The sequence below is a fragment of the Esox lucius genome, chromosome 10 (genome assembly GCF_011004845.1).
Source record: "Esox lucius isolate fEsoLuc1 chromosome 10, fEsoLuc1.pri, whole genome shotgun sequence".
Lineage (NCBI taxonomy): Eukaryota > Metazoa > Chordata > Actinopteri > Esociformes > Esocidae > Esox > Esox lucius.
Genome location: NC_047578.1, coordinates 4969174 through 4982287, shown reverse-complemented (window position 1 = coordinate 4982287; position 13114 = coordinate 4969174). Strand labels below are relative to the sequence as shown.

The 13114-nt window shown below is 42.2% G+C and overlaps 1 protein-coding gene across 4 annotated transcripts in view; it reads left to right on the top strand.

The window, feature by feature from the left end:
* Window positions 1–13114, top strand: part of ppp1r9a (protein phosphatase 1, regulatory subunit 9A) — a 60990-nt gene that overhangs the window by 2083 nt on the left and 45793 nt on the right. For 2 of the 4 annotated variants that reach the window (XM_010891504.5, XM_010891501.5), the window contains exons 1-2: window positions 1763–2109; window positions 3502–5064. In XM_010891504.5, the coding sequence (XP_010889806.2) occupies window positions 3598–5064 (1467 nt within the window). In that variant the 5' untranslated portion in view covers window positions 1763–2109; window positions 3502–3597. Of the gene's footprint in view, window positions 1–1762; window positions 2110–3501; window positions 5065–13114 lie in introns of those variants that run through there. The other 2 variants (XM_010891505.5, XM_010891502.5) reach the window with 2 other exon arrangements.

Sequence of the window (13114 nt, the reverse complement as noted above, 5' to 3'; positions counted from 1 at the left end):
AAAAAAGTGGAAATGTACGTCAATGTATGCAAATAAATTGGGAAAAGACTTTCATTTTAAAAATCCGTCTTCATCGTTACCATTATGTTCAATGATTCAAATGTATTTCTAAAACTTATCATGCTAACCCCTGGCTGCCAGTCTGTTTGACAAACATTAATTGTCTTTTCAGTCCTGATGGTAACAAATGTTTGTACCAATTAAATTAAATGTAAAATCTTTATTGGCATGGGAATGGATCTGTTTACATCGCCAACGTGGAAAGTTAGACAGATATAATAAGTAGCTTTAAAACAAACATGAAAACGGCATTGCGAATGTATTCAAATTCTCTATGTATTGTTGTAACCATATGACATTTGAGTATGAATGACATTTAGGCCTATCTCTGTCGCTATCTGTGTGTGTGTGTGTGTGTGTGTGTGTGTGTGTGTGTGTGTGTGTGTATAACTTTCTCTATCACTGTCTTCCTTTGTCTGGGCCTTGCTTCAAAATGTATGCAGATGTGGGGCTATACTGACCTGGCTTGACCAACACAGGCTATCCCCAGATCAGATCCGTCTCACGCCTCCTTTCACTGGAACCCCAGCTGTAAAGAAAGCAGTGAGAGGTCTGAGGTCTATTAAAATCTGTGCTTACCCCCTGTGGTGAGCCAGCGCAGACAGATGGCCACTAGCAGCCTCCTTCACTCTTTGGGGGTATTTAGATCAGCTGTGGTCCTGAGGAAGGAAAAGGGGTCCCTTAAAGTCGCTATTTACCTCCCTTGGCGACCCCCCCCCCCCCCCTCAAATTTGGGTTTGATAACTGATCACGCCTTTGTTATGAATGATGTGCCTATACAATGGGGATCTTGCCAGAGTGTATTCAGACTGCAGGCAAGAACGAAATGGCACCTCTGTTTTTGTACTGCCAGACTGTTTTCCTCTTTCAAATTCAGAGATTATTTTTAGGTTGCTTAGCAACATGTACAGATTTGAGTTGCTTGTGATTGTGGGTGGATAATGGACATGGTAACTAGTGAGTTTCATGTAGACTACCTCATAATATAGCTTGCCGTGGTCTTTGGGGAGTCATGGTCATTGGCTGGTGAAGGACAAAACACCGCATTCATTGGGGGAAACAATGTTGGTCAAGACAAGCCTTCTAGATTACTCCTGCCAAACACGAGCACACATGCCTTCACTCTCTGCCCTGGATTCACATTTTCCAGACAGACAAGCTTTTGATCCAACTGATCATCATACTTATGTGAAATCTATTAAACGTCACACCCTCCCCCTTGTCATGTTGCATTGTCACCAACACGCGCATTTCTGTATAAAATATTAACGCTACTGTGTAACTACAGAATATTACTACGAAACCACCATAAGTTTAGTATTGTTTTTGTTTTTTATGTAAGCCTATTGAATTATAAGCGTACATTATGTTATTATAAAAATTCCCACATTAACGTTTTTTTCCCACACATTTGCAGTATCTGTTACATCTGCTTGCTGAAATATGATAGTAGGCTATATGTCGTGTGGACATCCCTCAGTAACCCAACAACTGATCACAACATCAAACATGTAAAATGTTTCCGGGTGTAATGTGTAGCGCCCGCGCACGACCGACATAATAAAGCTGGTTTAGTTATTTGTGGTTACATTTCTGCCAGATTGCACTTTACAGGAACCCCCTCCATGTTGATGATTGGACCGAACCATTAGCCTATTGGGATAAGGTTAAACACCTGTCACATGTGTATTACATTTGCAGACATCATATTTCCTACACGTAAATTAAACTTTCGTTTGTCGGTTACGGAGTCGAGTGAGACGTTTTCACCGTAGAAAACGTGCCCTTTCGCACCTCTCACAGGGATGGAATTCTTAATAACGTTGACTCCCCCATTGTGCAAATAGCAGCATCATCCATTGCCTGCAATGGCGTTGTCTGGCAGTGTGTAGATCCCGGCTTGCATATCAAAGTGTTTCAAAAGGCGACAGAATACTGGGCTATCGACGGGCTTGAATGGAAATGTCATATTCGAGGGATATTTACATGTTCATTTTTGCCGGACATTTTTTAATGACGAGGACATTTATGTCACACTAAGCAATAAACGTAAGTCACTCTTTTGTTTTGAGCATTGTGTAAACAACGAGGGTATCCTATGTGGTAACAGTTAACTTCTGCTTTTTTTATACACATGATGATAAGAATGCATTTTTTTTTATTACTTCGGCTACTGAAATGTAATCATGTCTCAGAATAAAGAGTTCGATCATTTGTCGAAGCTGGCAATGACCTGTGCAGTTGAAGCGCGTTTATCTGCTCATTCGATGTGTCGAGCTGAAACTGATGTTACACGCTCCAGTTTTATCTTGTGCATCTCTAAGTTCACCATTTACGTGGGACGTTGTTAAAATGGCTGGGTGGATGCTGTAGTCTACCGCTTTCTGAAAACAGCACACGTTTATTTAAATAATCGCAGTAACGAACGGTTGCATTTGCAGAATTTTGCAATTTGACATTTAGTTGAATGGAGTCCAAATGATGAACAAGATAATCGACCTGGTGTGTGATAAGCGACCACTGCGTCCGGCAGCATTACTTTAACATTGTATAATTTTTATTCTTTCTCTTGCTCAGTGTTTCCTATATTGTAGATACTGTCTAATTCGGTTTCTTTTTTCAATTTGCTAATTAAAATCCGACACCACAAAAATGTGTGATGGTGTGTGATAAAGTAGGCTACAGCAGGCTATAGACAGTAATAACACATGCGAACTCAAGAAGTGCATTTGAATTGTTATGTTCATTCTGAAAATACATAAACATTATTGGCATGACAAATGTAATCAGTGTTTTGGATAATTTCTATTAATTTATCGTATATTTGTGTGGTGTGTAAACAATTCCTCTTAAATCATCTCTGGTCCGTGTGTTTGTGAACTGTCCTTCAGACCTCGCGACGATCACGCAGAATCCCAGTGGTCGGGGCCGCGGTGAGCTGGGTCATATCTCATGCCCAGGAAAAGATTAGCCTCACGACCATAATGGAGATGTCTCTACTATATTGTCATTTTTCTTATGCTGCAAGGTGTAACATAGTTTACGGTGTTAACACTGTATTGCACATTTATTATAAATGTAAATATACGAATACATTTCAAGATTATTGAAGTTTCTCGAAAAGTTTGGCGACAAACCACATGTGATTTGATTGCTGAAGGGATTGTTGATCTGAGGAAAGCGTTTAATCAATGCTTTCAAATCAGATACATCATTACACTCAGGGCTTGCTCTAAGAGGTCTTATACGTTTTAAAACCATTGCACTTCTGCTAACAGCTTTAAAGGGATAGAGCACTAGCTATGATGACTTTGCACTTTAACATTATTTGTGACAAGAATAGTGTTGTTTTACCTAATGTCCCTTCATGCTGTGAAAATGTCCCAGGTTAGCATTTCTCACCTATGTCTAATAATCACTGTATCTCCTTATCTCTCCTAGGTGTCTATGGACCTTAATGAAGTGTGAAGTCTAACCACAGCGACTATCCCACGGTCAGAACAGTTGCTGCACACTATAAGACTATATGTGATATGAATGCCCAGCAATGCTGAGAACCCCCTCCGCCCCCTCGCCGGTGACTCAATTATGCTGAAGACGGAGGCCTCGGGGGAGAGGACCACTCTCCGGAGCGCCTCCCCGCATCGCAACGCCTATAGGACCGAGTTCCAGGCCCTGAAGAAGGCCTTCGACCAGCCGCCACGGCAGGAGGGCAATGAAGCCAAGCTCAAGGACCCTGAGCGTGCTGGTCAGCGCAGAGGGAGGCAGTATGGCGCCCACGTCAGCCGCATCAAGGACATGTTCATGCAGATGCAGGGCACGGAGAGGTCCGCCGGCGCCCCGCGACGGGAAGACCCGTCGCCTCAGAAGATGGTCAAGCCCACCAACTTCATCAACAAGGCGGACGGCTCCGTCATAAAGCTCACGCAGCACCCTACAGCGGACCGGACCGGCACGGGATCGAAAGTCGTCGAGACCCGGAAGCTCTTTGAGCAGCAGTCGCGCGACGCGTCCCAGTCGCCCGTTTACTCTTACGGCCGCGAGAAGAGGGGTTCCTGCGAGCACCTGGATGACTGGCGTGGGGTGCGCTCCAACAGGGGCAGCACAGACTCCCTGGACTCGCTGTGTTCCAGGACGGAAGCCCAGTCGCCAACTGTGAGCCAGCTGAGCGCCGTGTTCGAAAACGTTGACCATCATGGAGGAGGAGGAGGAGTTGGCGCGTGTTCTGTACGGCGAGGCTACGGGGGCAGAGCGCTGTACTCCCCAGACAACTTCCACCGGCAAGGTGACCTCAGTGAAGATGATTCGCGACAGTCCCCAGTGCGCGGCGGTGGTTACAGGAACCGCGTGGGGGGCAAACTTCCGGTGTCCTCGTCCTCAGAGGACCTCCTCAGCCCCAGCCCACTGTCAGAGGCATTGGAGCTACAACCTGTCCTGCAGGAGGAGGAGCCCCAGGAGAAAGTGGAGAAAACAGAGGAGTCAGGGGAGAGCAACAGGGAAGGACATCCTTCAGGGGCCACCACCAATGGGGGCGAGGTGAAAGGACTGTGTGAGGAGAAACGAGCGGAGGAAACCGATACCTCCAAGGAGATGGAGGGAGTCTGCACGGACTCTCGGCCCACAAATGACTCCGCGGTCAGGGACGAGACATCTGACGACACTCCTGACACCCCAGCCTCACCAGCCCTAGAAGAAGCCCAGAATGAGAAACAGGCCGGTGGGGAGGTGGAGAAGGCCTCCATGCCCAGGGTCCCTCCAGTGCACCAGGTGGCGCCTCATGAGGAATACAGCGGGAATGAGAGGGTGGTTTTTAATGCGGATGGGGACGCGTGCTACCAGGGCTGGGGTGAGAGCTGTACCGACCTGGAGGATGACCTTTATGGTGAAGACGATGTCATCTATGACCCTGGGAACGAGCTAATTGAGATCCCTGGTCTACCGGAGGAAGCGACAGAGGATGTTCCTCAGAAGAGGAAAATCCGTTTCAGCACCAAACCCATGATGGTATGTTCTCATTTCCTTGTTGTGGCCTTTTTGAAAGGCCTTTGCCACCTCGTCAAACTTCGTCAAGTTGCCCCTGGATGCCGATTTTAGGTCAGTTTTGTTACCCCCTCCAAGATTGGGAGAGGAGAAGATGAACCTATATCTGTTTAAAATGTAATGGTTTTTCGAGTCATATTGGTAGGATGAGGGGATCTGAGCAGGTTTTGCCTTCCCTCTTCGTCTCTCAACATGAGTCAGGTTGTTTGATATTTGTTTTGAAAGTTAGAGCACTGTTGTGAGTTAGAGCACGGGAACCCTTGACTTGACTGGTAGGCCCGGGAGTCTGGTAGTGACATGGTTTCCGGGGGTCAGTCACTGTTGTCTTCCGGACAATGTGTGCATGAACATTGGTTTTTGTCACGTGCTGGGGTGTGGAAGGACACAGGCGCAGGGTCGCGATAACAGGGATAATGCATGTTTGATAAAAAAAAGACGCAAACAAACCAAAAAGATGCAGCAACCAGTGACGTGGGCTAACTGATACACAGGCAAAACCAAAATTAACCACACTGGCAAAGCAAAACAAGGAACTTAAATAGGGTCCCCAATTGGAGGCAACGACCGACACCTGCCTCCAATTGGGGAGACCAAAAGGATTGGAGGTGGTTAGATGTGCCACCTCCTGTCCTGTCCTGACTATGCCCCGAGCCCAGCGCAGAGATGGCTAGGGGCATAGCCAGGACGTGACAGTTTTTCACAGAGACGTGGAAGCGAACGTGTTTGAACATCCATTTTCACAAGTCAGACAGTTCCTGGGTTTTATTCACTTGCTGCAAAAACAAAAGCAGTTGGCTGAAGTGGGGAGTGACTACGTCCGCCTGTCCAATATGGGTTTTCGGTTTGCAGAATGTTTCACTATGGTGTTCAATAATGACACAAATTCAGGCGCGAGTGGTGTTGATTCAGAAGCATTGTGACTCGTGCACACTTGCTCATTCTCCTGTGCTGAGTCATATTTAGAGATAGAGGTGTGGATGGAGCCGTTAATTTCTTCTCTGCTGTATGTGTGGGCGTTTCAGATACAGCTCTCAGTTGTTTCTGATGTTCATGGCATTTGCCCAGTGGAGAATCTGTCTTCAGATATTTAGATAAGTGCATTTCAGAGAATATTGAATGGAGAGATTGATTACATTGACTTGTCCAGGAGTAATGGATCATGGAAAACTCATTGAGAAATCCTTTCCTTTTCATAGGAACAAAATGAACTAAAGGGCATGCATACCGATAGGATTCACATTGTATTACGACAAGCAAGCACTCAACAATTTGTACAAACATTTGCCCTAAAGGTTAATGTTTGACAATGCTTTAAATTGGTGTATAGACAAAAACAATTGAAGCCCAACCTCATTTTACAACATACCTCACAGCTGTGGGACAAATTAAATGCGGTTTTACCTAGCTTAGAAGCTGCATTTGGCATATCTGGTACTATGCAATCCTGTGTCTTAATGCTGTGTTTTTCTTGTTTTAAAGTTCGACCTTGTGGTGTGTAACATGGAAATGGAATTGCGCGCCAAACTACACTTGTAGGTCACACTGTGCACTGAAGGCCGAGCGACATCTGAAGAATACATTTGTTTATGTTTTTTTTAGCCAATCATCCATGTTATACTGATCTATACGTTGTTTTGTGTGTTGTTGCGTTTGTCATGGTTTGTTATCCCCTCTGCAGTTATATTGATTAATGTACTAGATGTCTTTGTTTTTACCTGTGGTAGCTAGCTAGCTAACTAACTTATTTACAGAACACAATGGCTTCATATCAACACTGAGGTCAGATTATTACTGTTTCAGAAGCGATTTCTCATGGCTAACAAAGAGGATTTGAGAGAAAGTTGGAGATTGACATACCTCTAACTAAGCTAGCTACATTCAATAGCTGTGGTAGAATTGGGGATCATACAACATCCATAGGCAATTTGCCTTTGGAAATCAGAGAGACCCTGCTTCTTCTGTTGGCAGTGTTGTGTTTGGTTCCGTGTGCTCAAACAACCTCATGCAACCACCTCAGGAAAAGATGTGTCTTTTAGGGTCAGCCTGGTGGGATTAGTTATCAGCTTAGGTGAATTGAGGTTATTGAAATGTCCTTTCTGTCAGTGAGCTGCGTAAGCTGTCTGAATTTAATCAGCCATCATTAAAGGACATTTTTACCTTTTTTATCCAATGGTTTGGTTGTGGTCAGAAGTCCATTATAGACACATTCTCAAAGAAAATAGTTTCACAACTTTGTTTGAGTCCATATATCTAGCTGTTGTATTCGCAGTCAGTCCAGACTGCCCAAGTCTTAGTGGATTCCCAAGATTCCCTCTTTTTAACTGAGTAGAGCGGTCATTGTTGTGGCTGAGGAATATTGGTACTGCCACTGCAACCTCGCAAAAAGCTGACAACCACACTCAGTCAGGCACTAGCATTTGTAAAAAAAAAAAAAAATTATGTATATTGTTTAAATTGAGGGGCGAGGGAGAAATACTTTGTAATATTGAACAACCTGGACGTCACATTAATCAACATTACAGCTGATGTTGTAGTTGCTGACTTTACCTCCTTCTGGGTTCACATCGATAAGCCAGTGCAAGTGACTAACACATGTTCATACCTATGGTGGCCAACTTCTCTTCCCCTCAGGATGTAATACTGTCAGCGGACACTAGAAGTTTGGTGTAATACTTTACTTAATTGGGGGTGGAGTGTGCCAGGAGCCCAACACCTGGGCACATTGTCCCTTGGTCTCCGCACGGCGAAACACAGTGTTGTACACGGGTTAAGAAGAAAGCGATGGGTGGAGTCAACAAGCACATGTTAGCTTTTTAGAATCGATGACCAGGGTCAAAGTGCAAAGTCTGCTGTGGGGTCGCGGTTTCACACTACTACTTTGTCACAGATGGGGTGTTTCAGTAGCTGTGATGTGACCACAGGCTAAACTGTGATATTTTAAGAACGTGTGCATGCTGGATTGACTGTATAAAAACATAATAGAAAAATACCACTTGGACACATTCGAGGCAGTAAATGAAGAGAATCTGTTTAGCTGTATTAGCACACATTTGTGGATGACACTCCTTTCGCCGTTAGAGCAGAATTATGTGTTTTAAAGGGATTACATCCTGCTTATAATGGGTGCATTTGTGTGTTGATTCAAATTGCTCCAGTATATTTGCTTGTTCATGAAGATCTGCTGACTCTGGACAAACAAAGACTTACTTGTTTATGGTATTGATACTGAGAGGAACGTTAACACTGACAAAGAACTGTATGTGTGTGTGTGTGTGTGTTTTTCTATGTGCATTTAAGAAAGATGTGTGCGTGTGTGTCTGTGTGTGGGTTAAAGGGAATGCCAGAAAAAAAAAAATAGGATTAGTAAGGATAAGACAAAATGTTGTATGACGATCAAGATTTGCAATGGTTAAGCTGATCAACCACCAAGTAGAAAAAACCAGAGTTAACCCATACATTCCAGTGGTTGGGGATCGATCCTATTAACATTCTGCAACAGAGCAGAACAATTACCCTAGTTAGTATACAGGATAATATTGACATTGGACCACAAATCCTGGTCATACGCTCACATACATGCATTAGCCACACACACACACACACACACACACACACAATGGAAGTCACTTCCGACAATAGTGTGTTTTTCCCTTGTTGAAGACAATGGGATCGACAAGGAAAGCCTTCTAGAATGTGTATCATATTCCAAGAATTCTATAATCTGATCACATTTCCATGCTACGCTCAGTTTTAATTCTCAGATTAGCCGGCTAATTATAAACTTTGTGTATAGTTCTGCCAGCTGTACTGGACTATGTTTGCTTTCTTTTGTACTACACAGAAAATATCAACAACGTACTGCTACAAAAACATTATCTCGGGTTTAATGAAAGAGTCATTCCTCCAACTGCTCTGATTTATACAGAATAGTTAAAGTGTGTGTGTGTGTGGAGTTGAAATGTTAAGCAGGTCTCAGGCATCTGTTATCCCATAGAAGGTCTGTCAGTGTGCTCGTAAATCATATGGAATATTAAAATGAGACCACACATTCTTTCCCTCCTTTCTCTCTGTCTCCTCTCCTTCTAATTCCATAGCGAACAAGCAGTGTTCTGTTTTTTGTTTTTCGACTCATGAAAGATATTTCTCAGTCGTAGGCCATTCACTCAGGCCGACCCCACACGAGACCAGCTCGACCCAGAGAGAGGTAAACTTACGGTGAATAACACTGAAAAGAAAACATGTCAGTTAATCTTACTTACTTAATTTTTTCCTCAGAATTGTAATATTTCTTACTGGCTTGCTTTTTAAAGCGGATAAATCTATTTAGGCTAAACTCTAATTAATCTAGAAATCTATTTGGAGGCTAGTGGCTGCCGGCATATAAGCTTGTGGCAATTGGCATTATATACAAACTTTTTTTGTTTCCACAACCATACGCGCTGATTTGACCAGTTTGCGGTGGTATTCTACACATACAGAACACTTAATTTACTGACTTTCCATTGTGTACACTGTTTTTGCTTCTGAGAGGGTAAAGGAAGAAATTCCAATCATAATGAGGTAACTTGGAAGGGGCAAGATTTTTACTGTACCACTAGAATAAAAATAAGAAAAAATTACCAATTTACATCTGCAGTTAATGTTACAAGTTAATGTTTCAAATGATATTTTTCGACAAAATTAATCAGTGACTGACATGCTCTTCATTTAAACTTTCTTGCCAGTTCGTCTATCAGTTACAGTTACTTGTAATCTCGTAATACTCTTTAGAAACTCACGGTACTATCTTTCCAACCCTAAACCATCTGGACTACCAAGCCACCGGTGTACTACCTAATTAACACAAAGGATGTACACTATAATCTCCTCAGGAGTACTACCTCATTACCACAGAGGATATACACTATATATGCCACAGGAGTACTACCTCATTACCAAAGAGGTATATACACTATATATAGTTGTGCAAAAAAAATGGCAATATGTGTACCATTTGTAAATAAAATATGAGTGAGCAGACAAAACACATGCACAGTCTTTGGTCGTCTTACGTGAACTGCACATTTGAGATCACAGTCTCCTGACCTCCTCAATGTAACCATTGGAGGGTCAACTTGGCGTTGTGCTTGGAGTCATTGTCGTGCTGGAAAGTCCAAGAGCGTCCCATGCGCAGCTTTCCTGCAGAAGAATGCAAATTGACTGCCAGTGTTTTCTGATAACATTTTGCATTCATCTTGCCATCAATTTTCACAAGATTCCCTGTGCCTTCAGAGCTCACACACCACCGAAAACATCAGTGAGCCACCACAATGCTTCACAGTGTGGGTGGTATTCTGTTCAATACAGGCCCTGTTGACCCCTCTCCAAACATAGTGCTTATGGTTTTGACCATGAAGCTCTATTTTGGTCTAGTCAACTGAACAATTCTTATGGCAGTTTTGGCTGAAATCTTTCTTGGTCTACCTGACCTTGTCTAGGTATCAAGAGATCCACGAATTTTCCACTTCTTAAGTGATGGAACAGTACCGACTGGCATTTGCAAGGCTTTTGATATCTTTTTATATCCTTTTCCATTACCGTGTTACACAGATCTTTTGACGGGTATTTTCTGCTCCCCATGGCTCAGTATCTAGCCTGCTCAGTGCATCCACGTGAGAGCTAACAAACTCATTGACTGTCTATACACAGACACTAATTGCAAAAATTCACCTTTAATTGCCATTTTCACCTGTGTGTCGCCTTCTGTGTCTGTAACAAGGCCAAACATTCAAGGGTATGTAAACTTTTGATCAGGGCCATTTGGGTTATCATTATGATTTAAAAAGGAGCCAAATAATTATAAGATAATAAATGGCTTCATATGATCACTATCCTTAAATAAAATACATTTTGTTTCCCTGATCAGTCATATTTTCAAAATCAATGCCAACATTTCACAATTTCTGCCAGGGTATGCAAACTTATGAGCAAAACTGTAATACATTACACAGGAGTAATACATTACACAGGAGTAATACATTAATTTGCAAGTCACTTGGATTACATTTAAAACTACCCAAAATACTCACCGGGGTTACTTAAAGAACAAAATATTTTCTAAACAAAATATGTTGTTTGTATGTGAATCATCTGTGAGTAGAACCAGCATCATACCTCAGTTACACAGTCAATTCCAAGTTTGAAAGGTTGTGGTTTGGATGATATGAGCAAAAATCGGCCACACTGAAATATAAAACATTAAATATTGCACAATTTTCAGGGACCCTTTTTCACTCAACAGCACCACTTTTTCAAACACTGCCCCAAAATTGTGTACTGCATCTTTAAAAGCTGTCATTTTCTAATGCCAGCTTTTCGTGAAATTCTCCCCCTTTCTTCAATGATCTCAGTTGATTTACTCCATCCTTACATGGGTAAAAACGTAAATACATTTTGAAGGTATTTTGATTATTTTACCCATTGTGTTGCATCACAAGTCTCCACTATATTCTGACAGCTCTGTAGCTTACAGCCTCTGCAGTCCCAATTCATTGCATAGAGGAATGGCAATTCAAAAAAATGACAAATGAGATGCTTTTGGACACTTTGATCTGCAAAGCTGCTCACCCTTAATCTAGCCTTAATCAGAAGGATAAGGAAATAACAGAAGGGCAAAGCACAGCTAGAAAACTACAGAGTTGCTGTTCTTTTGCCTTCCCTTAGTGACTGTCTGTTTTCATCTAGAGTTTGTTTACTCCTTTTCAGGATACTGGTGATCCAAACAGTGACTCTCCTGCCCTACTGGAGGGCCTTAGTCTATATTTGTTATCCCTCCTGTGTACATGGCCTGAGGATGTAGGCTCTCCATTTGATCACTGCTTTTTGTGGCTGAGAATGTTCCTGCACAGCAAGTTTTAAAAAGGGTTCTGACTTCTGTAATTTACATTTTAAAATCTCTGTATTATGGACATTTTGTGTTAAAAATTGTGAAACGTTTGCGATTTAGTCATTCAGTAGACACCTGACATGTCTCAAACCTAGCAAGACAATGTTGAAGTTACACTTTCATTTTCTTTAGTTTTTTAGACATTTCCTTGCTGCTACTAAAAGATAATCTATTAGTTTTTATATATATATATATATATATATATATATATATATATATATATATATATAGTTTATTAGTTTGTAGCATTTAATTTTGTTATAAATGAAGGGAAAAAAGGGCAAATAGCATTCATCACAATGTTCCCTTAAATGACATGTTCAGATTCTCAGAGACAGAAGTAAGATTTTGCTATGTGGGCAAACATTCATTTGTATATGCTTATTCACTCTGGCTGGGATCGGTTGAGTCCTAATATTTTAACCTGGGTTAGTGGGAGATTAGCTCCGCCAAGGATTTGTCATGCAGTCCAAGGGGGATGTCTTCATCCCACCTGAGATCGAAGAGGATCTTTGACACTGAACAAAAGATAGGTCGACATTATACCTGAATTGGGATAAAAGAGCAGTGTGGCTTTCCAGTCATCCGTGTCTCCATTGGGACTCTGTGTTGTGTGGATACCCTTCTAAAAAGAATTGACTTTTGTTCAGTTTTCACCCCCTCTGCTTTTTATCATTCACTTCGGCATACAATGTTAGGGCTGGGCAAGGCACTGAGTTTCCCTTCTGCTTGGCTGAGACGTTCCGTGTTCTCATCTGAACAGGAGGTGTGCACAGCCCTTCTGTAAAGATTCAGAGTCAATATTTTCTAATTATAGATGCTTTGTACAACCAGGGAGGTTTGGTCATGGGTAAGGTCATGATGTTCCCTACATAATAGTACAACTATGCCATGCTGCCAATAAAAGCAACAGAAGCTATTCAAAAAGGAAGAACATACAATATCATTAGTGTCTGACAGCACGCAATGTCCTTCTACTGATCCTCAGTTCATGGTTTTCTCAAGAAGGGGAACCATATACTGTATACTGTGCAGTGTGTGTGTGTGTGCGCGTGCATATGTGTATATAATAATATATATATATATATA